At 32.1% G+C, this 23,428-nt stretch overlaps 1 protein-coding gene across 2 annotated transcripts in view; it reads right to left on the reverse strand.

Annotated features, from left to right (window-relative positions):
* The window catches only part of Traf4 (TNF receptor associated factor 4), a 205,508-nt gene that overhangs the window by 121,189 nt on the left and 60,891 nt on the right, over positions 1–23,428 (reverse strand). For both annotated transcript variants that reach the window (XM_076393888.1, XM_076393889.1), the window contains exon 2: positions 17,267–17,318. In XM_076393888.1, the coding sequence (XP_076250003.1) occupies positions 17,267–17,318 (52 nt within the window). The remainder of the gene's footprint in view (positions 1–17,266; positions 17,319–23,428) is intronic.

Genomic DNA, 23,428 nt, shown 5'->3' on the forward strand with positions numbered 1-23,428 from the left:
CATTAATTATGGGGATATTCAGTAAAAAGCATTATAAATAAAATACAAGCTTTCCAGAACGAAATCCTGAGAAGTATTGTAGGTACACTCAGAAGTGTAGTACTGATTATTTACTCTTGATACTAAGATGGGGTCGATGGCTCCTCTTCGAGACCTAGAGTTAGTTTACTGTAAAGAAAAATTGTAGGTTAGTCAGCAACGACTAGAAGCCGGCTTGCTTGACGCAGTGGTAAAGGCGACAGGACGGTCCACATACTGTTGCGATAGTCGCGGGTTCGAGTCCTGCTGGGGCATAGTCGTAAATTTATGTTTGTGATTGTTTATTATTTGTGATTGTCCTTAGGCAAGAGTACAAAATGATCCGACAAGGAAAATGATCCCAATAACACCAGTAACCAGGCTACGTAAGACCGGATAACTTCTGGGATGATTTCTAAGTTGGTCACTCGTCAGTGGGTGGGCTTAATGCCGAGGACCGTGGTTCGGGGCCCACGTTAAACAGTAGGTACAGTCCAGATAATGCCTCGTTGGAGACTTAACTATATATATATATATATATATATATATATATATATATATATATATATATATATATATATATATATATATATGTATATATATATATATATATATATATATATATATATATATATATATACATAGGTTTTTTTTAACGACCAGTAATAATACAATAAATAAATTATTTAAAAAAAAACTCTACTTCTTAACATTTCATCCATTTAGCAAAGTTTTTATTATCAAAATGTATAGGAATTCAAAAAAAATTCTACGAATTATACTGGATTATGTTATAATATAATATATAATTATATTTTGCAAACTAGTTCATTGACAATAAGTGTCAAAATTTGATAAAGCATAAAGGAAACTATAGGAGATATCAAATATTCATTACATTTTCTTAGTAAATTATAATCGAACCATATTTTTAAATCAATTTAGCAATTAATTTTGTATCGAAATATTATAATTGCAATTCAAACTATTAATTAAAACAGCTTGGCTATTATTAAACTTGAATTTATTCGCTCTCGTAAGTCGTTCCTTAATATGCTGTGTAATGCATTCAGGCTATCGATGAATGGTTTTAACACAACATTTTATAGCACTTTCACTTGTTAGACTTTAATTAATTTCAAGCAGACTAGATAAAACGATACCTTGGTTTAAAATATGTTGGAATGCCTACTCAGTTTTCCATTATATTCAAAGCCAATAAATGGATCTAAAGTTTTAGGTCACAATCTACCTTAGATGCATGTTAAAAATATGTATATTTTACTGATTACAATATTAACCGAAGATCTAAAAATCTGTTATTTATATTGTCACTTGCTTGTTGTAACTTTCGTGTGGATTCTTCGCTATTATTTTCGACAGCAAGAATGGCACAGTCATCAGTAAATATAGCCATCATAATATTTTCTATTTGTGGTGTAGCGTAGGTAAAAATTGACCCCAATATACTTTCTTGTGGAACACGTGCTTTAGCTAATTTTATTATAGAGTAGGTTTCCTCTGGTTTGACTCTAAACAGTCTAGCTGTAATAGAAGATTTCAATAATTCAGTGTGTTGTTTTAGTAACATTTCCTGTAGCTTATGAACAAGACCGCCATACCATGCCTTATCGAAGGCTTGTGCTATATCTAGGAATATAATTGAATGAACATACACTTTTACCTTCATAGGATATTTCAATAACACCTCTTATTCTATGCACCTGGTCAATTGTATAATATTCGTTAACAAAACAAAACTCTTTTTTTTATTACTCTTCGTGAGTCCACAATCTGCGCTATTGGCAATAAGTATTTCTTCTGTCTATATTGTATATACATGGCATGTAGAAAATCACTTCATTAAGCAATCTTCTGTATAAAATATCATCTTAATTAATTAGTCTTATTCTAATGCTTATTCTAAAATCTACATATGTCCAATAATCAGATCAGGTGGTGTTAAACGTTTTAGTCTACGCACTTCACTATCACGTCGCATATTTAGCTGATTAGCGAGTACATTGGGATGCACTGACACTCTTTCGAAGTACTTCACACAAACACGTTGAATTACACTCGTTATAGGTTTTAGAGGAATATCGCGTTGTATCACTTTATTTGAAATATAGTACGGAGCATCAACAATTGCACGCAACACCTTATTTTGGAACCGTTGAATGATGGATATATTAGATTTGCTAGCTGTACCCCATAGTTGAATTCCATATGTCCAAATGGGCTTGAGTATAGACTCATACAGCAATACCTTGTTATCTAATGATAACTTGGATTTGCGCCCAATGAGCCAATACATTTGATATAATTTTAGTCCCAGTTGTTTCCGTTTAGAGAGTATGTGCTTCTTCTAGGTTAGGCGTCGATCTAAATGCATACCAAGATATTTAACATGCTTTGCTTGGGGGAGTTGACGATGATTGATATTCACTGGTGGACATGTTCTTCTACGCAGGGTAAACGTTATATGCGTGGATTTTGATTCATTGGCTTTAATGCGTCATGTCTTCAACCATAATTGTATTTGCTCCAGGTGGGTTTGTAGGTTTATTGATGCTGTGACTGGATCTTCATGGGATGCTAAGATTGCTGTATCGTCTGCATATGTTGCCACAGTAGTTATTTTTGTGGTGGGCAGATCAGCCGTATACAGAAGATACAGTACTGGACCCAGTACACTACCTTGCGGAACTCCTGAATATATAGGATTTAATTCGGTATGTTCATCGCCTTGATTTACAATAAAATGTCTGTCAGTGAGATACGATTTTAGTAGCTGATAGTCCGGATGAGGGAGAAGTTTCTTTAGTTTGACCTGCAAGCCCGTATGCCATACTTTGTCAAAAGCCTGAGATATGTCTAGGAAAGCAGCCGAACAATATCTTTTGGCATTTAGGTCAGCGTTTATTTTGTTAACAAGTCTATGCACTTGTTCTATAGTCCCATGCTTAGTGCGAAAGCCAAACTGATGTTCTGGAATAATTTTTCGTTTTTCTATTATATAGTTTAGCTTTTTTATGTATAATTTCTCGAAAACTTTCGAGATTATTGGTAATAAACTTATAGGTCGGTAGGAGGTCACATCTTCTGGTATTTTCCTGGTTTAAGTATCATTAATATTTTAGCTACTTTCCAGATTCTAGAGAAAAACAAAACTAATGAGTAAGTAATAACGCAGCTATGAAAATAATTTGAAGTAAGTTTTGAAGAACCCTCTTGAGATCATAAAGGGTTAAACCTTGAAAATACGAAATAAATAATCGATTTATAGACTAGAATTAAAAAATACCCCCTTTGTCAAAACCGTGAAATTCTTAAAAGTCCATCTAAACTTAACCTAAATCGATTTGATTTATCAAACGTAAACCATGCATCACAGTTTCAAGATACCAGGTTAAAAAAGACCTATAGGGTCAGCCCCTACATCGTATACAATGACCATATAGGAATGAGGGTTGAGGATCGCATTTCTTCCGGCTCAGCGTGCGCTCGCATCTGTCAATTTTCACTAAATTTTGTTGTGCCGACAACCTATCGTCCCGGCATACCCTCATATCCGACCATCCCAGATGTTCCTTTTCTTCGGTGGTACCCGGCGGCCTTGAGACAGCCACATTTAGACGAGGGTGCGATTTTGAATCGGTGCCGAATCGAAATGATTCTTATTTAGAATTTATGGGATCCGTCTGCTACCTATGTTTCAGATTTTAATCAGATATTCGAAGGTCTTACGGTCGCCAGAAAAAGAATCTCTTTGTGTGGGTCGGTTGAAATGTTAATTTGTCCAATTTTGAAATGATTTTGTCAAATAAATTGTCTCAACTTGGGCAGAATTATATTTTATATCCATTATATTATTATTTATATATAGTTATAAGAGATATGGTTTCTAGAGTAACATATTATATATTAATTATTCTATAGGTGAAAATGCGAGGTATCAATATAAACAACTGTTAAATAATCAAACCAAGCTATTAAATTGGATGGTTTCAACATCTCATTAGAACCAAACTATACTGGTTAGTCGGAAAATACTCTCAACTTGATCTAAAATCAAAAAGATTAATTTATCAGACAATCATAAAGACATATGGGGTGCAAATATGGGGCTCCACTAAAAATTCTAATCAACTAGTCGTTCAACGCTGTCAAAACAAAACTCTTCGATTAATTACCAATGCCAATCGTTACGTAACCAACGAAGAACTGCACGATGGCCTGGAAATCAAATGGATTTGCGAAGTTATCCAAGATTTCGCCTTACAACACGAAAGAAGATTGCTAAATCATACTAACGTGGAAAATTGAAGCGAACCAAACCATACGAACTTATATAAAGTGTATACCTTTAGTGTAAACTATAGTTTAAGTTATTATAATTTTATAATTGAGGAATATATATTGATGTATTTGTCTCACACTCGTCTTGCTTGTGAATTAATCCAAGTACAAATGAAATGTTGTAATAAATTAATTTATAATTAAGATTGTACTAAGCGTATCCAATAAAGATGTTATCAAAAAAAAATTAAGTAAAATAACAGCTTTTCACTTAAAAATATTCTGGTCAATCGACAGTAATAAAGTACTAGGCCTACTGGATTTTTACATTTCGAAAGGCATCTCATCACGCACGTTTGGAATTATAATACAGCAAGGAATCAGTTTAAAGGTAAGACTCAAAAATATAGACGATATTGATATGAAGCAAATTACCCTCTGTAATTAGAGAATTAATAGAAGAAAAACGAAAAGCTAGAAGAGTGTAATATACTTCATTCAGAAATGTTGTAGATAAAAGAATAGTTAATAGAATTATTTCGAAAAATATGTAAGTGCGTTCGGAAGCAGACAAAGATTACTCGCTATGGAAAGCGACTTGGAGATTTAAAAGATAAATTATTAGAGTACCTTCTATTAAAATTGACCGAAATGAATGGGTTCGGCGCAACGATGAAAAATCTGAATAATTCGCACAAACTATTCCAATCCAATGATATAGAATCTACAATTGATACAAATCCTGTTTATTAGCTCGGTATAGCTGTAAATCTCATTTTTTTCCAAAAATTATTATTTGAGAAACTGCTGTTAAAACGTATTGAACCAATTATATCAATAAAACAATATATCCAGCGCACAGAGTAACAGCGGTTGATGAAAAGGAGTACGAAGAAATGCAATACTGCTTTGCAATATTCCTGGACATCTCACAAGCTTTTGCCCGGGAATGCCATTTGGGATTAATCTACAAAATTAGCAACTTGCTACCGCGGGATTACTATCAACCGCTAGAATCATATACTTTCGAAAGAAAATGTTAAGCTTCACAGAAAATGACATTGAAAACCTAAACCTGTTTTGGTTGGAGTTCCCCAGAGTAGTGTCTTGGTATCAGTTCTAAACCGCTGTTATCCCAAACAAAAGAAACAGTACATGCAACATTTGCAGATAACACATAGATCATAGCAATATATATATATATATATATATATATATATATATATATATCTGCCTAAGGCTGTAGAAAAAGTACAAGTACCAGTCAGCAAGATCTACAAATGGCCTAAGGACTAGAAAATACAGCTTAATAGCTCCAAATCTATATTAATGTTTAGTGTCGTCTATTGCTTCATTTTACTGCCTCAACTTTGAGTGTGTTAACAACGCTTTGGGGCTGTGGGGTTTCAAAAATAATTAATACTAATTAGCTAAAAGAGATTCACCGGCCTTAACTTAGACTGACTGATTTTCCAAATATAATATTTCTACCTAATATTTAACATGAAGTATTACTGTCTAACAAATGATAGTAAATCCCATTGAAGTTGTTATCACTTAAAAATTTATATAATACAGTAATATTTGTTTCATTTGTCGCTAATGTAATGTAATAATCTCATAATATCAACAATATGAATACTGAAATTTCCAATTAAAATACGAAAATATATTTAAATGCGTTCAATAACTGGTACTGAGAAATATACAAATGAGAATATAGTAAAAATGAAATTGTATAATTATATTAGCAAATTACTGTTTTTATAAACAGTTGCAGAACAATATTGTACCAGTTACAGTGGATTATATTTTCTTTCCATGGCCTACTTTAGCGCTAACACTCTCGGAACTAGATAACAGAGCCAATTTAATATATAAATGTAGGCATTTTGTCTATTATTTGTAGCACAATAAGAATTTCCAATAATAATTTTAGACTTACATATTTTGCTTAGTCATTTTGAGTATTAGAAAAGTTAAACATTTTCAATTATACTGTAACAATGTTTGCGAGAATTGTTGTACTTTAATTAAAAGACAAATGGCGCCGAGAGTCTTAGCTGGGTTGTTGAAAATTACCGTGAAGAAATTTGTTTTTTTTTCAGTTTAAAAGTCTCTATAAAGAAGGACTTATGTGAAAAATTATATATAAAAACATAAAAGCCATGTATATAGTAGTTTAGAAAAATAATGAATATAAACTGGTCATCAGATGAAGAAAATAATTATGGCCTACTGAAATCGTTAAAGAAGGAAAATTGTGTTTACATTGAGAATGAATAGTGATTAAATGTAGATAAATTTTGATATTTTCTATTTTTTTGATATTTAGTAAATTTTGGTATATTAACTATATATATTATATCACTAATCGTTCAAAAATATACTCTATATAATAGGTTTTCTGTAACAAATGTGATTGTGAGGGCGTTAACCATCCCAGAGAAAATCAGTAGAAACCATGGATACATCAACTTATTGTTTGATTGCTATCTTGGCTACACCATCAATGCTCAGAAAGTGTGAAAAACATTCGAATCCTGATTCAAAACAAAATGTTAAGCAAAAAAACAGAAGGCAACACGAGAAATGAAGATAGTGAAAAACAGATTGATATAAATCCAATTTGACAAATTATTGCTTTATTATACCAATGAAATAGAATAGATTGTTTTACAAAATTCGCTTTATTCGATAAATTTAGTTCCTTCCTACTTCCCTTATAATTATAATAACTATCCTTGATATAATTTTCATCGAATGTAGAGGTAAAACAATCGAGGTAATATGTTTTAACTTTATGGGTTTATAATCGAACAAATATGTTATATTAGTGGAATAATTATAGTGAAAATCAGGAAGTTTATAGTGAGTAATAAAATATATTTGTTACATATCTCATATAATAGAGTCTTTATGTTGTCGAACTGTAAATCTTATTGAACTATCTTACATAACACAAACACTTTAGAAATTTAAAAATCGATCAAAGATGGCTGTGAAAATAATTCAGTCCTTTCAGTCTAATTGATCGTATATCTTTCAAGATAAAAGTCATATAAAATCAATACTATAATCCATATAGCTAGTATCTAGAAATGGTGCTTGATGCAGAACTTCACTGGAAGGAACAGGTTAAAAAGAAGAGGAAAGAATTGGAGTTCAAATATGGCAAAATGTATTGGTAAATTACAATTATCAGTACATAATAAATTACTATAGTATTATAGAAGCAAACCTATATGGACCCACGAAATTAAATTATAGGGATGTTCCGCAAAAACTAACGCATACAGAATAGAAGTTATCCAGAACAAGGCTCTAAAATGTTTTATTGCAGTCATTGTAGAATATTAAGTTAGTACTAACACTAGAGACACAAGAGAAATATGTTAAAATTTCATAATATGCTACTCATAAATTTGTGAGTTATTGTGCTAAGAGTGATACTACTTTGTTATTTTCAAAAGAATAGACTGCTTCTTGGGGAAAATACCGTTCAATCGAAGCAATGGCTTGAAAAGTATTATAAGGACTCCGTTCCGTCAAAAACAACAATAAAACGTTGGTTTGCTGGCTTCAAACGTGGTCGTAGAGACACCGATGATGCAGAACGCAGTGGACGTCCAAATAACGTGGTAATACGAGAAAACGGAAGAATCCACAAAATTGTTTTGAATGATCGAAAAGTGAAGTTGTGTGAGTTAGCTAATATCGTAAAAATATTAAAAGAACGTGTTGGGTGTATATTGCATGAGAATTTGACGCTGTCACGTTTGCTCACTGTTGACCAAAATCAACTGTTTGGCCATGTTTAAACGTAACAAATTGGAAAATTTGCATCAATATGTGACAATAGATGAAACATGGATCCATCACTGCAAGCCGGAATCGAACCGATTATGATCTGAGTGGATAGCAACTGGTGAACCTCGTTCAAAGGGCTTGAAAGTACAACAATCGGTTGGGAAGGTTATGGCCTGGGTATTTTGGAATATACGTGGTTTAATATTCATCGGCCATCTTGAGAAAATAAATACCAGCAACAGAAAATATTATATAGTGTTATTGGAGCGTTTGAAGTCCAAAATTGCAAAGAAACGACCGCATATGGCAAAATTTGTTTCATTAAGAACACACATTGTCACAAGTCCATGCAAAACAATGGCAAAATTACATTAATTTGAACTTCAAATTGGTCCCACATCCGCCGTATTCACCAGGTTTGGCTCCTAGCGACTACTGACTGTTAGCAAATCTCAAAAAGATGCTCACCGGTAAGAAATTTCGCTCGAATGAAGAGGTTATCGCTGAAACCGAGGACTATTAGCTCATGGGTTAAGGGTACCAATAAACTGTAGGGCTGATTACTTATATCGAGACCTGCAGATACCGATTGCCACCCGGGAAATCAAGACAATCGCAAGGAGATATGAGGAACGACCCCATTCTCATGTTAACATTAAAATATTACAACTTTTAGATAACACCGTAATAGGACACATACTCAAGATAATTAAACCATTTGATTTGGTATAGTGGCGTGTAGTTAAGTGCATTTAATAGATAAAACAGATTTGATTGGACTAAGTTAATATACTATATAATTAATATACTAATATAATATAATATTAATTAATATACTAATATAATATATAATTGAAGGTATTGTAAAGACAAATTGTAGGTTAGTCGGCAATAATACTCTAAAAATATATAAAATAAGAAAAACTAAAATATCTGGTTTATGATTTCTTATGTAGTGACACATATTGTATAATAATTCAACTTTTTCCTTTCTTTGTCAGGTCTTTACAATGTAAACAAGCTGTTGCTACTGTCGCCGAAGTACGACCAGAGACAGTAAATATCTCGGCAGTCATGCTATAAATAACGAGGCGAAATTGGAGTACTCATTCAGTTAAAAAGTCTTTGACATCACGCAACGTACAGTTCTTGCGAAAACGAACAGGTTTTCTTTAATTTTTTCAACAATTCCGTTTCGTAAAACATATACAATAAACCCTCAAGTAACTATAATTTAACTCGGTTTTTTCTTGCTGACAACTACAAATCGTCGGTTATATTTTTGTACATCTGTGCCACGGGTTTCAGACTATAATTTTGTCGCAGATAGTATATCGGAAGTACAACGAAAAAGTGGCAAGGGTGAATAGAAAGGAACTTCCTTGTAGTTTCGGGTGGGAACCTGATGCTATTGTCTGCTTTAATGCTCGTTATATAGATATTGCTTCCCCTACCTATCTTCTATGTCTCTCTCACTCAAAACCCCAATTTTTCTTATTTATTTATTACATAGTTACTAGTCGTTGCCGTATAACCTACAATTTAGCTTGACAATAACTTATGTCTAGGTATATAGTTATCTTGGAGGCTCTATCTTAGTCTCTGGTGTAATAAAGTTTATGTATTAACACTACTGTTTTTATATTGAATACACCTCATTACCCCACACTATGCCAAATCAAATCTTTAGATTATCTGAGTCTGTGTCCTGGTGTCATTCAACAGTTGCAATACTTCGATTTGACATTTTTTTTATTACTCTTCGTGAGTCCACAATCTGCCCTATTGGCAATAAGTATTTCTTATGTCTATATTATATATACATGGCATATAGAAAATCACTTTATTAAGCAATCTTCCGTATAAAATATTATCTTAATTAATTAGTCTTATTCTAAAGTCTACATATGTCCAGTAATCAGATCAGGTGGTGTTAAACGTTTTAGTCTACGCACTTCACTATCACGTCGCATATTTAGCTGATTAGCAAGTACATTGGGATGCACTGACACTCTTTCGAAGTACTTCACACAAATACGTTGAATTACATTCGTTATAGGTTCTATAGGAATATCGCGTTGCATCACTTTAATTGAAATATAGTACGGGCCATCAACAATGGCACGCAACACCTTATTTTGGAACCGTTGAATGATGGATATATTAGATTTGCTAGCTGTACCCCATAGTTGAATTCCATATGTCCAAATGGGCTTGAGTATAGACTCATACAGCAATACCTTGTTATCTAATGATAACTTGGATTTGCGCCCAATGAGCCAATACATTTGATATAATTTTAGTCCCAGTTGTTTCCGTTTAGAGAGTATGTGCTTCTTCTAGGTTAGGCGTCGATCTAAATGCATACCAAGATATTTAACATGCTTTGCTTGGGGGAGTTGACGATGATTGATATTCACTGGTGGACATGTTCTTCTACGCAGGGTAAACGTTATATGCGTGGATTTTGATTCATTGGCTTTAATGCGCCATGTCTTCAACCATAATTGTATTTGCTCCAGGTGGGTTTGTAGGTTTATGGATGCTGTGACTGGATCTTCATGGGATGCTAAGATTGCTGTATCATCTGCATATGTTGCCACAGTAGTTATTTTTGTGGTGGGCAGATCAGCCGTATACAGAAGATACAGTACTGGACCCAGTACACTACCTTGCGGAACTCCTGAATATATCGGATTTAATTCGGTATGTTCATCTCCTTGATTTACAATAAAATGTCTATCAGTGAGATATGATTTTAGTAACTGATAGTCCGGATGAGGGAGAAGTTTCTTTAGTTTAACCTGCAAACCCATATGCCATACTTTATCAAAAGCCTGAGATATGTCTAGAAAAGCAGCCGAACAATATCTTTTGGCATTTAGGTCAGTGTTTATTTTGTTTACAAGTCTATGCACTTGTTCTATAGTCCCATGCTTAGTGCGAAAGCCAAACTGATGTTCTGGAATAATTTTTCTTTTTTCTATTATATAGTTTAGCTTTTTTATGTATAATTTCTCGAAAACTTTCGAGATTATTGGTAATAAACTTATAGGTCGGTAGGAGGTTTAAGAATCATTAATATTTTAGCTACTTTCCAGATACTAGGGAAGTAATTAATTCGTAGCATAGCATTAAATATAAATGTTAATAGTTTTGTACCCTTTTCTGATAGTTCTTTTAAAATTTTGCCACTAATTAAGTCATAACCAGGAGCTTTTTTAATATTAATCTCTCTCATTATTGTTTGTTTAACTTTTTTGACCGTTAATTTCTCGTGCGGTAAATCCATTTGAAATGGCGAATCTAGAAAGCTAGTAATTTTATTTTCCTCATCTTTATGCAGTTGAGACTAGAAAGGTTTCAAAACATTTTTTAAGTGTTTTGAGAAAATGTCGGCCTTCTCTTTATTGCTTCTCGCCCAATTATTTTCGTTTGTTTTAATAGGTGGGTTATACTGCTGGGATCTCCTAAGCTTTTTTGTTGCTTTCCACAACGAATAATCTGTAGCCTCAGTTGATGTCAAGTTTTCTAGGTATTCTTGAATGCTTTGGTTTTGTTCAATTTGGATTAGTGCTTTCAGCTCTTTTATTGCCCTAGTAAATTTTTTTTATTCCCTTCAATCCTTTGCTGTTGCCAATTTCGTCGTAACTTTCTTTTTTCTGCTATTTTTATCTGTATTGTACATGATATATGTGTATTTTTTCTTGGAAATGTTTCACTGTTAGGAGTCGCGGAATATGCTGCCTCCTGTATATTTTTTCTAGGATTTATTGATGCTATTTCAATATCCATTTCAGTTTGTAACGGTAAGTTTAGAGAGATGTTTCGGTCTAAGTTTTCTTTAAATGAGAGCCAGTTACTTCTATTATTGCACAGAGAAGGGGGTTTATCTTTGATGGTAATTTTTGAAGAAATTGTTGAAAAAACTATTATTGGTGAATGATCAGAAGACAGGTCGAAACATGATTCTGCCTGACACTTTTTTGGATCAATATTTTTTGTAATACAGAAATCTACTGTATCTGGTTTTTTATTTCTGTCTGAAGGCCAATATGTTGGTTCACCAGTGGAGATATGTTGTAAGTTATCTGTCCTTATTGCTTTTAGCAGTTCTCCACCTTTTGAGGTTATTATTCTTGAACCCCACATTAAATGTTTTGCATTATAATCTCCTCCGTCTATAAATCTATTACCTAGCGTACTGAAGAATTCTTGAAATTGTTCTACCTTGTTATGTTTGGGTGGGCAATAAATCGCATAAATTGTTAATGGTGATTTGACATGAGAATGGAGTCCCCCTCATGTCTCCTTGTGGTTCTCTTGATTTCCTAAGTGATTTCCTGAGTTATATTATCACTTGTTGTTGCCTGTTGTAATTTTCGTGTGGCTTTTTCGCTATTGTCTCCGACAGAAAGAATCGCAGTATCATCAACAAATGTAGCCATCGTGATATTTTCCATTTATAGTGTTGTTCCATTTGTAGTCAAATTATTAAAATATTATGCTACATCTAAGAATATAGCCAAACGTACCTGTTTACCTTCATAATTTTTTTCAATTACATCTGTTACTATATGTACCTGGTCAATTGTCGAATATTTATTATTAACATAATTTAGTAAAATGTGGTCCGTGGTATTAAGTTTTTCTCTCTAAGAAGTCTTATAATTAGTATGATATATTAAAAACCAATAAATTATATTTTTTTACAGAAAATCATAAGATATTTTTGTAGAAAAAAATACGGAACATTAAGGACAAATAATCCACCATGTCAACGGCTAATTAGCTATGATAGCTCAGATGGTTTACTATCTAATATACTAAGAAAACCACATTAATAACTGATGAAGCATGTTAAATCTAGAATGATTAGATTTTAAATAAGTTAATGATTTATTACTTTATTGTTTGCTAAAGTTTTACATGGTTTAAATTAATAAATAACGAGACAAAATTTACAGTTGTGCGTGAAGTATTTTCGATTATATCTTTATTTTAATGAGCTAATTGAAGACAAAGAATTAGGAAGGATATTAGTGATAGCAAGGCGACGAAATATGATATTATGACAAATTACACGAAGACAGCGTTCTAAAATCGGTTTTTTGTTTACTATACAAATAATATTTGATATCAACGACATCACATTAAAGCAGAATCGTCAGATTAGAATAAAAAAAGAACTATACTGGTTGGCCGGAAAAAAACTCCCAACGTGACCTAAAATCTGATTAATTAATTATTGAATTTGTTATAAAACTTATTAGGACTTATAGGGCTGCACTAAAATAACAAATAACAAATAACAAGCAACTTGGAAGCAACGCACCTGTTGTATAACGCGTGGGAAACAAAAAGGTTGAAGTGGAGCAAACCATATAAACTTGCATATCTAGTGCTACGTTTTATTTACTTATTTTAAAACTAGCGACCCGCCCCGGCTTCGCACGGGTGCAATGCTGATACTAAATTAAATACACTACAGAAAAAATATGAACGTTGTATATAAAAACATAGCGGCCCGCTCCGACTTTGCACGGGCATAAAATATATATGCCTATGTCACTCAATGAAAACATGATTAAAATCGATCCAGTATTTTTGGTTCATTCATTACTGCCCTTGGCCTGCACGCATTAAATTTGGAGTAAAACAATTCCTCTTCCCCTATACTTACTATGAAGATTTCCTGCTATCTTTGGAATATCTAAATTCATACAATTTTTATTACATTACACATTTTTAAACGCAAATTTTAAATTTGTAATATCTCCGAAAATATTTGTTTAATTTACATGCTGTAAGGAACCATATTGATCTATATTAATTGCACACTGTATTTAAGGTACTTAATTCGATAAGGATTAATGCCGTATTGCTTAAAATAGCTTCGTAAATAAGCGATTTTCTCACGTAAAAAGTAAACAATAAAAATGGTTAATGTGGGTTATCCCTAAAAGATAAACATATACCATCCCGGACTTTTTTGTAGACCTTTTTATGGTGTACAATACTGTAGTACATTAATTTGATCTAACTCGTAGGGTTAGGCAGCGTTTTTGCTAATTGCTAAATAAGCCTAAAAAAATAGGTTAATTTACGACATCACGTTAGAAACCTCTAAAATTAGCAATGTTGCCTTAGTATATTATGCATGTATTATACATATAAACCTTCCTCTTGAATCACTCTATCTATTGAAATAAACCGCATCAAAATCCGTTGCGTAGTTTTAAAGATTTAAGCGCACATGGGGATATAGGGACAGAAAAGGCGACTTTGTTTTATACTATGTAGTGATTAATTAAAGAGTACATGACCAAAGAAAATTATTTTTTTAATAATAATGTTTGTTCAACTATTAAAGAAAAACTTAGTGATAAGAAGTACACATAGCGAAAGACATGTTGAACAAATGTTGGATCAGACTTTTCATTGAGAAATATATTTTTTGAATAGGTAGAAACCGCATGGCCCTAAACCAGACAAAAAGCGAAAAAGCAAACGCATATAAATTATATCAAGTTTAATTTATGATAATTTCAATAATCTAACATAACCATCCTTCAGAGGTTCCAGAATAAAGTGTTGCGAGTCATCGTCTTCAACAGACTAATTCAGCGCGATATCCCCTTAGAATCCATAACGGCTGTGATTCGCAGTGTTAGTACTCTGAAAGACAGTTAGTGGATCCCAATGCACTCGCCAAAGCGTTAAATGTGCGCGATGACAGTGAAGTGCGTAGGCTTAAACACAAACTATCATACGAAATGATTAAAAGACACATAGAGTGATATATAATAATCTCTAGAATAAGTTAGAATAGTCTTTAGAATAAGTTAGGATAGACTTTAGAATAAGTTAGATATCCAGACTAAGATTCAGAATATAAATTCGTACAGTAGATGACTTACTGAAGTGATCTTCTATACGTCAGCATAGTTATATTGTATAACGGAAATCATAAAATAATACTTATTCCCTACAGACATATTATTGAAGTTATAAGAGATTATGAAGATTATCTAAAAGATTATAGATCACTTTGGTAATTTTTTTGTTATAAATTTCGATTAGTGAACATGTTCATTGTTTATATCTTCATTGTGAACTTTTATTAGCTATGAAATAAAAATTCATCACCACATGTTACGGAAGCAGTTTGAAAAGTCAGTGACATTTTGAATATTAGATTTTTTTAGCTAAAGATACGTTCTATTTCTTAGTATAATCTCCTTATAACTTAATAACATACATTTGGTGCAGCGTTTTTCCAATTTTTTATTCCTTCAAATAATATGTTTTCTTAGTAATCGTTCAGTGATGACCTCTTCATTAGTCCTAAATTTCTTATCGTCTAGCCATTTCTTGAGGATCGGAAACAGGAAATACCCACAGGCGGGTAAATCGGGAGAATATGCTGCATGAGGTAGCCAATAATCCAGTTCTAAATCGCAGAGCCCACATAGTATTTATTAAACATTTCTTGTATTTCGGTGATAGGTTCATTTCTGTCAATCGCTTTCAGCCAAGAACTAAATGACGCAGTTTGCTCTAAATCTACAGTAGTCTATTCATAGGTGGCAGCTCAAGACTGCAATGGTGCAATTAAACGCGTGGATTTAGTTTGATGAAGAAGAAATAGTTACAACTACTTTTAGCTAAATAATTTTTAGAACAAACTAGTTTGGTAGAACAGTTACTCTAATGTGGCAAAGAAATAAAATGAAGACAGCTATTGTAATCTAAAATGTTTATGAGATGATAAGGTCATTAGTGCAAAATATCAGAATAATTAAACATCCAAGAAAAGATCTTAAGAATAGCGCTACTGTACTACAGGGGAATTGGAAAAGAGGGGAAAAGGCAAAACTGAACTGAGAACTTCATAATGTAGGAAAGACTTTATCAACGTCAATAACATTTTAACACCAGTAATTTGTTACAATCATTGGTCCGTAACTAAGAAAGTTTGTTATCGTTTTCAAATTAACGTATAACGAGACACATTAAATCAAGTTTTAATACTCAACGCCTACAAAATATTTTTAATAAATATACGTAATTAGATACAACTGTTGATGAAAACTAATGCTGTATAAATATAGAAAAAATCTTTTGTTATCTTAAACAAATGTATCTTGTACAAGTGACGCTGAAATTTGATCTAATAAAAACTTTCATCTTAATTACAGTCAGGATGTTTTAGAGTTAATTTCTTTAATTACAATACAAACAGTAAGGCATTAAGTATTGTCTTACATTGTCATCGCTACACACCAATTATAAACTTATTCGTGTTTTCTTTGTTTAAAGTATAACATAAATGAATTTTCAACGTTATAGTGTATATCAATATTGGGTCTTAGATTCTATATAAACAACTAAAAGGTTAAAATATCCAATATTATTTCTACATTATATTGTAAATATTATAGTATTAAAATATAATTTAATATCGAATGTAGGCAACCAGATATTACGAATAGTTTAGTAAATCGAAATCTACCGACGTTATATTGTTGTATATATATTGTAATTATACATTTTGTTTGTAATTATATAAATATTATATTATTTTATTTTAATTTCTATATAGTGTAATTGAAAGTGAATTTAATTAAGTGACGTTTAATTACAAACATTTTACAATTGCTGTCAGTCATCGACAAAGCAAGGCCTACATCGTTTTTTTCTTAGTTAAAATACATACACGCCCCCGTCCGGACGGAAGAACCAGCAAAAACAACAAAAACGCCGGATCATATCTCATCTTCCGAACACGTGGGCTAATTTCCTGGGGTATTATATTAGGCGGTCTGGGGAAGACCCTTGAAAGGCCCCTAAATACATATATCCATTAATTATTTATCTTTTAAAGGGTTTCGAGCCCTATTTATTAGATTATACGGTTTAGAAATTATTTAAAACGTTGTAGGCATGAAAATGTTAGGGTTTCCTATACTCAGGGTTTGTTTCTTTATTATTGGTATAATATACACTGTCTCAGATTGACTATATTTAAGTATTTAAGCTACAAGTCGATTAACATTGACAATATGGTGAAGGCGCCGGCTATATGGTGAGATCTCATTATTTATCATATTTAATAGTAAATAATTGTTTTTACCTTAGCGTAGTCGATGGGTTCGCTGCTCTCAGGTCCAGTGAACAATCCCTCACTGAAAAAAAATAAGTTTAATTAATACAAACAACACTATTATTAAAAATGTTGCGAACAATAAAATTTGTTATTCAAAAAGAGTAAAAATTAAAATATTTTTATAAACTATACAGTATGTAGAATTACATGAGAAAGATATCTCTTATCTAGTATATAATAAGGCTTTTTATAAATATATAGGCTACATCAAAAATTGTATCTTTAATTAATTTCATTTAACAATTATATATTTTTTATGTTAACTAAAAACAGTTCCGGATAAAGGCTTTTGTTATACAGCGTTGAAATTAACACCATTAATGAATTAAAAAACCCCATGTGGGTTCGTACTCACATCTCAGATGCAGCGATAAAAACTGAAAACGGTCTGCCAGTCTGGATCGCATGTCAAATTAAACAATATTAAAGCCATTATCTATTTAATAGCTATATTAACAGACTAGTGACTGTCTGGATCTTTGGATGGCGCCACGAGTAATTCGCCAGCGTATCTATAATATTGGCCTAGCATCGTTTTGGTCTATTTGGTAATTGCAATTGTCGCAAGAGTGTCTGGATTAGTTATATCTATAATTATTCTCTTCATAATAAGATCATTCTTTGTAAAAAAGTATTCGGAATTCATCATTATAAAGATTCACGATATGTCGCATTCTTGTTAATTATAATTTAGAATGCTCCATCATTTTTAGAGTTTTAGGTAAAATTATCATAACGTCTGTTTGGTTCTTGGAGATGTATGTAAAACTATTAATAATAATGTCCTTGATATAATTAGTTTATTAATTGTAATTAATGAATAGTTTTGTTTAATTAATTGTCTTTGTTTATTAAAATATCACCACTTTCTTTGTAACTATTTTCATAATTGTCATTGTTATGTAGATAAATGCCAAAAGCAGCGAATGTAACAGTTAGTTTAGTCGTCTTCGTAGGCTCAGTGGCCAAGGCGACAGGATGATTGTTGCAATAGTCATTGCAATAGTCCGTGTAGCAATAGATTGAATTATTGTTGCTATAGTCGCCGGTTCGAATACTGCTGGGGTATGGATGTACTTTATGTTCCATCCCAGTCACGCCAATAACCGGGCTGGGTAAAGGGTTAAGGTATAGTATATAAATAATAGATTGTACAATATGCTTCAGTTTTGCATTTATTTTAATGTAAATTAAAACTAAATTAAGTTTACTCTTGTTTCATATGATATTGAAATAGACAGTGTTTTATATGTTAATATGTTCTGCATTATTTTTGCATGTAATGTAGTGTAATCACTACATAGTATAAAACAAAGTCGCCTTTTCTGTCCCTATATCCCCATGTGCGCTTAAATCTTTAAAACTACGCAACGGATTTTGATGCGGTTTATTTCAATAGATAGAGTGATTCAAGAGGAAGGTTTATATGTATAATACATGCATAATATACTAAGGCAACATTGCTAATTTTAGAGGTTTCTAACGTGATGTCCTAAATTAACCTATTTTCTTAGGCTTATTTAGCAATTAGCAAAAACGCTGCCTAACCCTACGAGTTAGATCAAATTAATGTACTACAGTATTGTACACCATAAAAAGGTCTACAAAAAAGTCCGCGATGGTATATGTTTATCTTTTAGGGATAACCCACATTAACCATTTTTATTGTTTACTTTTTACGTGAGAAAATCGCTTATTTACGAAGCTATTTTAAGCAATACGGCATTAATCCTTATCGAATTAAGTATCTTAAATACAGTGTGCAATTAATATAGATCAATATGGTTCCTTACAGCATGTAAATTAAACAAATATTTTCGGAGATATTACAAATTTAAAATTTGCGCTTAAAAATGTGTAATGTAATAAAAATTGTATGAATTTAGATATTCCAAAGATAGCAGGAAATCTTCATAGTAAGTATAGGGGAAGAGGAATTGTTTTACTCCAAATTTAATGCGTGCAGGCCAAGGGCAGTAATGAATGAACCAAAAATACTGGATCGGTTTTAATCATGTTTTCATTGAGTGACATAGGCATATATATTTTATGCCCGTGCAAAGTCGGAGCGGGCCGCTATGTTTTTATATACAACGTTCATATTTTTTCTGTAGTGTATTTAATTTAGTATCAGCATTGCACCCGTGCGAAGCCGGGGCGGGTCGCTAGTTTGTAATAAAATGTAATAAAATTTCTTAAGGTATAGTATATAAATTATAGGTTGTTCAATATGCTTCAGTTTTTCTTTTATTTTAATAATAATGAAAAGATATTTACCATAAGTTATATTATATTTGTTTTAATTTAAAATAAATAAATAAATTAAACTAAATTAACTTTACTCTTGTTTCATATGATATTTCATTTCATATTATCTAAAATTAGCATTGTCTCCTAAGATATTGAAATAAACTGTGTTTGATAATATGTTTTGTGAAAAGACTCTGCCCTACCACAGTAAAACACATTTTTTTGGCAAAATAATTTTTTTATTCAACATAATTCACTTAAAGGGTGATACACTGATTATAGCGATCCTCCAATTTTTCGATACCATTTTTGTAGTACGATTTGTCCTTTGCTTCAAAATAGGCCTCAGTTTCCGCGTTCACCTCTTAATTCGACGAAAATTTCTTCCCAGCGAGCATTCTTTTGAGATCTGAGAACAGGAAATAGCCGCTGGAGCCAGATCTAGACAATATGGTGGATGAGGAATCAATTCGAAGCCTAATTCATGGATTATTTCCATCATCTTCACTGACTTGTGACACGGTATACAGTCCACTCGGATGACTGTCGATTGGACTTCGGAGTCAAATGATGGAGCCATGCTTCATTCATTGTCGCTTATCGACGTAAAAACTCGGGTTCATTACGTTTGATCATCTTCAAACACTGCTCCGAATAATCAAGCTTTCCCATACCCAAATATTCGTGAATGATATGATGTATATGTTCAGTTTATATCTTTGGAGTGTCTGCTATTTCATTCAATTTCAATTTACGGCCATTCAAAATCATTTTGTGGATTTTTAAAATATTTTCGTCTAACAACCTCTTTTGGGCGTCCACTGCGTTCACCGTCTTCGGTGCTCATTTTACCAGGTCTAAACTTAGCATACCAATCCTTGATTATTGATTTTCCTAAGGCAGTGTCCGGAAACTCGGCATCAAGCCAAGTTTATGTTTCAACTTTATTTTTCCCTTCAAAAAGCAATATTTTATCAATAAACGAAATTCTCTTTTTTTTCATTTTTTCAGATTAACAAAAGTTGCTTCACTCAGAATGCTATAATTCACAAACTTATGATCCGACAGCTGTCGAATTTATACATGCATCTTTTGAGGGTTAGGGCTAACTAAAAAACGTATGGATTTAATTCTAGTAGCGCCATCTATGTGTCAGACCGGGGACATTTCAATTGACATGTTATGCTTCAGATTTATTTTTATTTTAACGATAGTCAAAATACATTTTACGATAAATTATAACATATTTCTTTAAAATTAAATATAGTTTGGCAATTACATATTCATAAATTACTCCACAATAATAGATATAAATGTTCGTAAAATTGTTTCAGTAATATAATTGATTTTAAAAAACAAGAATTAATAAATGTCTAACTTGGAAACATAATTATAAACAATAATAATCATGTAATAATTCATCAGCTGTCAGAAATGTAAGAAAATATAGAGTTGAGGAATATATAGTGAGATGATAAAATCTTTTAAAACTAATTCACGTTCTTTATAAAACCGGATCAACGATAGTAAAAACACTAATGTACTAGTCGGTTGACTGCTTGTGGCTTCATAGAGTAGAAATTATCCTAGCCAGATACGTAACACGTGCCTGTCCGGCAGCAAAGCCAAAGACTATGCATAATTTTCTGCCCATTGACTGTATTCAATGGTAGACATCCTCTTATTCTTTTCGCGCACCGACGATTCCTTAGCATACATCACCCGCCATTAATTAAATCTCGTTTTTATATCCTAAGAAATGGTAAAGCAAGTTGCACGAAGCTCATTAGAAATTTAAATCGTATATTATTATACATTTTGCAACTTTAATTATTTTGTTTTTATGTTCTTTTTATTTCTGTTCAGTCAGTTGTGGATTTTTAAATATCGCCATTAAGGAAATGGTTTTGTTGTTCAGCGCTTGCATTTATATTGTTTGTTTTTAATATTAATTTTTTAAGACTCATTTCAGCCAAAATATTATTTCCAAAATGTTTTAAATAATATGTTATATTTTCACTATGATTTTAACACAGCTCATCCTTCTACCGGTCTACATGAAACTGTAAAGTTTTTATTGACTTCTGAAAACTTCGTTTATACATTTATTTTAATGATTTCTTTGTAAAAACGAAATTGACCAATATCTCAAAATTACTACTAAGTTGTTCAATAAGTCCATGGAGCAGTAACTGTTAGCCAAGACAAGAGCTGAAGAATCGGTTGTTTAATACTACATTTTGCATTCATAAGAAAATAACCAATAAAATTTAACTTGAAACATTTAAGTACAAAAAATTTGCACCGCATTCACTAAGAATAGAACAAAAACACATTTGAGTGCCATTTTTAGAAGATTAAGAATATTTCGAGCATGACAGGATGTTAATAACACGTAAAAACTTCAAGATCGTTTCACGAAACCAGCAAACAGCTCTGTCTAGCCAAGTCCAGTTTATTTTTCAGATTCAGCTTCCTTCCACTTTTGGCTATATGTGTATGGTTACCGAGAAACGTCTGTAGTGACGAGGTTCATAAATTAAAGAAAAAAATGGAGGCATCAAAACAGGCAATTGTTTGAACGTGAATTATAATTTTCACTATCTTTCATATTCGACATCTCTAACCGTTAGTTAGCTTATAATGCGTCTCGGAATAATTTCCGAGTGGTGAACTGGTGACGTTCAAATATTTTTTGCGTGAAAATAAAATGAAACAATGTTTATGAATAAATTAATTTTCACCCAAACAGATGATTTATGTCAGTCAAGCCGCGGATTTGTCAACATAACATCTACAATTTATCTACGGTTTTTTCATGGTTCATAATTATTTCCTTGTACACGGCCAATTTGATGAAGCGTTAAAAATCGACAATCGCAAGGTGACGATGAATTAAAATTGTAAAACGGATGTATCACGTTGATTTTTTTGTCTTTTAACGGCATTGACATTTTGAAGGATGGGTCAATTATAATGTCGTTTTCTCACATTATTTATCACTGCATAGTATAAAACAAAGTCGCCTTTTCTGTCCCTATATCCCTATGTGCGCTTAAATCTTTAAAACTACGCAACGGATTTTGATGCGGTTTTTTTCAATAGATAGAGTGATTCAAGAGGAAGGTTTATATGTATAATACATGCATAATATACTAAGGCAACATTGCTAATTTTAGAGGTTTCTAACGTGATGTCGTAAATTAACCTATTTTTTTAGGCTTATTTAGCAATTAGCAAAAACGCTGCCTAACCCTACGAGTTAGATCAAATTAATGTACTACAGTATTGTACACCATAAAAGGTCTACAAAAAAGTCCGCGATTGCACCCGTGCGAAGCCGGGGCGGGTCGCTATAACTGATATTTCAATATTTTATTATAGTATTTCACTCTCATAGTTTTTGATTATTATTTTAAGTTAATTTTGATCCCTACAATTCCCAGCGCGTTTAGGCGGACGTAGATTAAATGATGCCTTGTCAAATTCTGAGTTTTTCATTTTAGTAAAAAAGTAAAAAAAATGGCCTTTCATACAGTAAAGCATAGATATCAGTAAATGGTATGAAAATAATATAACAGTAATTTAACTGAAACATATTAACTTGATGACATCTCATATTCTGGTTGGCTATATAGGTTGAATGAGGATCTTTGTTGAGAACAGTGAATTTAGAAGCTTGATTTAGAAATCTATATGTAGTAGTGCAGCCATTGCATTGCATGCCAACTACGGAACTATTTTTTTGAAATTCAATGATTCCTGTATCATTTCATATTCATTTTTGTATCCATCACATATCACTGATTGTTCTTCTCTTTTTTTAGCAAAAATTAAACATTAAAACATTAAATCATACGGAAATTATTCAAATAATTT

This window comes from Rhynchophorus ferrugineus, unplaced genomic scaffold (genome assembly GCF_030347505.1).
Source record: "Rhynchophorus ferrugineus isolate W39M unplaced genomic scaffold, kcgeb_rfMv2 rfM2, whole genome shotgun sequence".
Taxonomy (NCBI): domain Eukaryota; kingdom Metazoa; phylum Arthropoda; class Insecta; order Coleoptera; family Curculionidae; genus Rhynchophorus; species Rhynchophorus ferrugineus.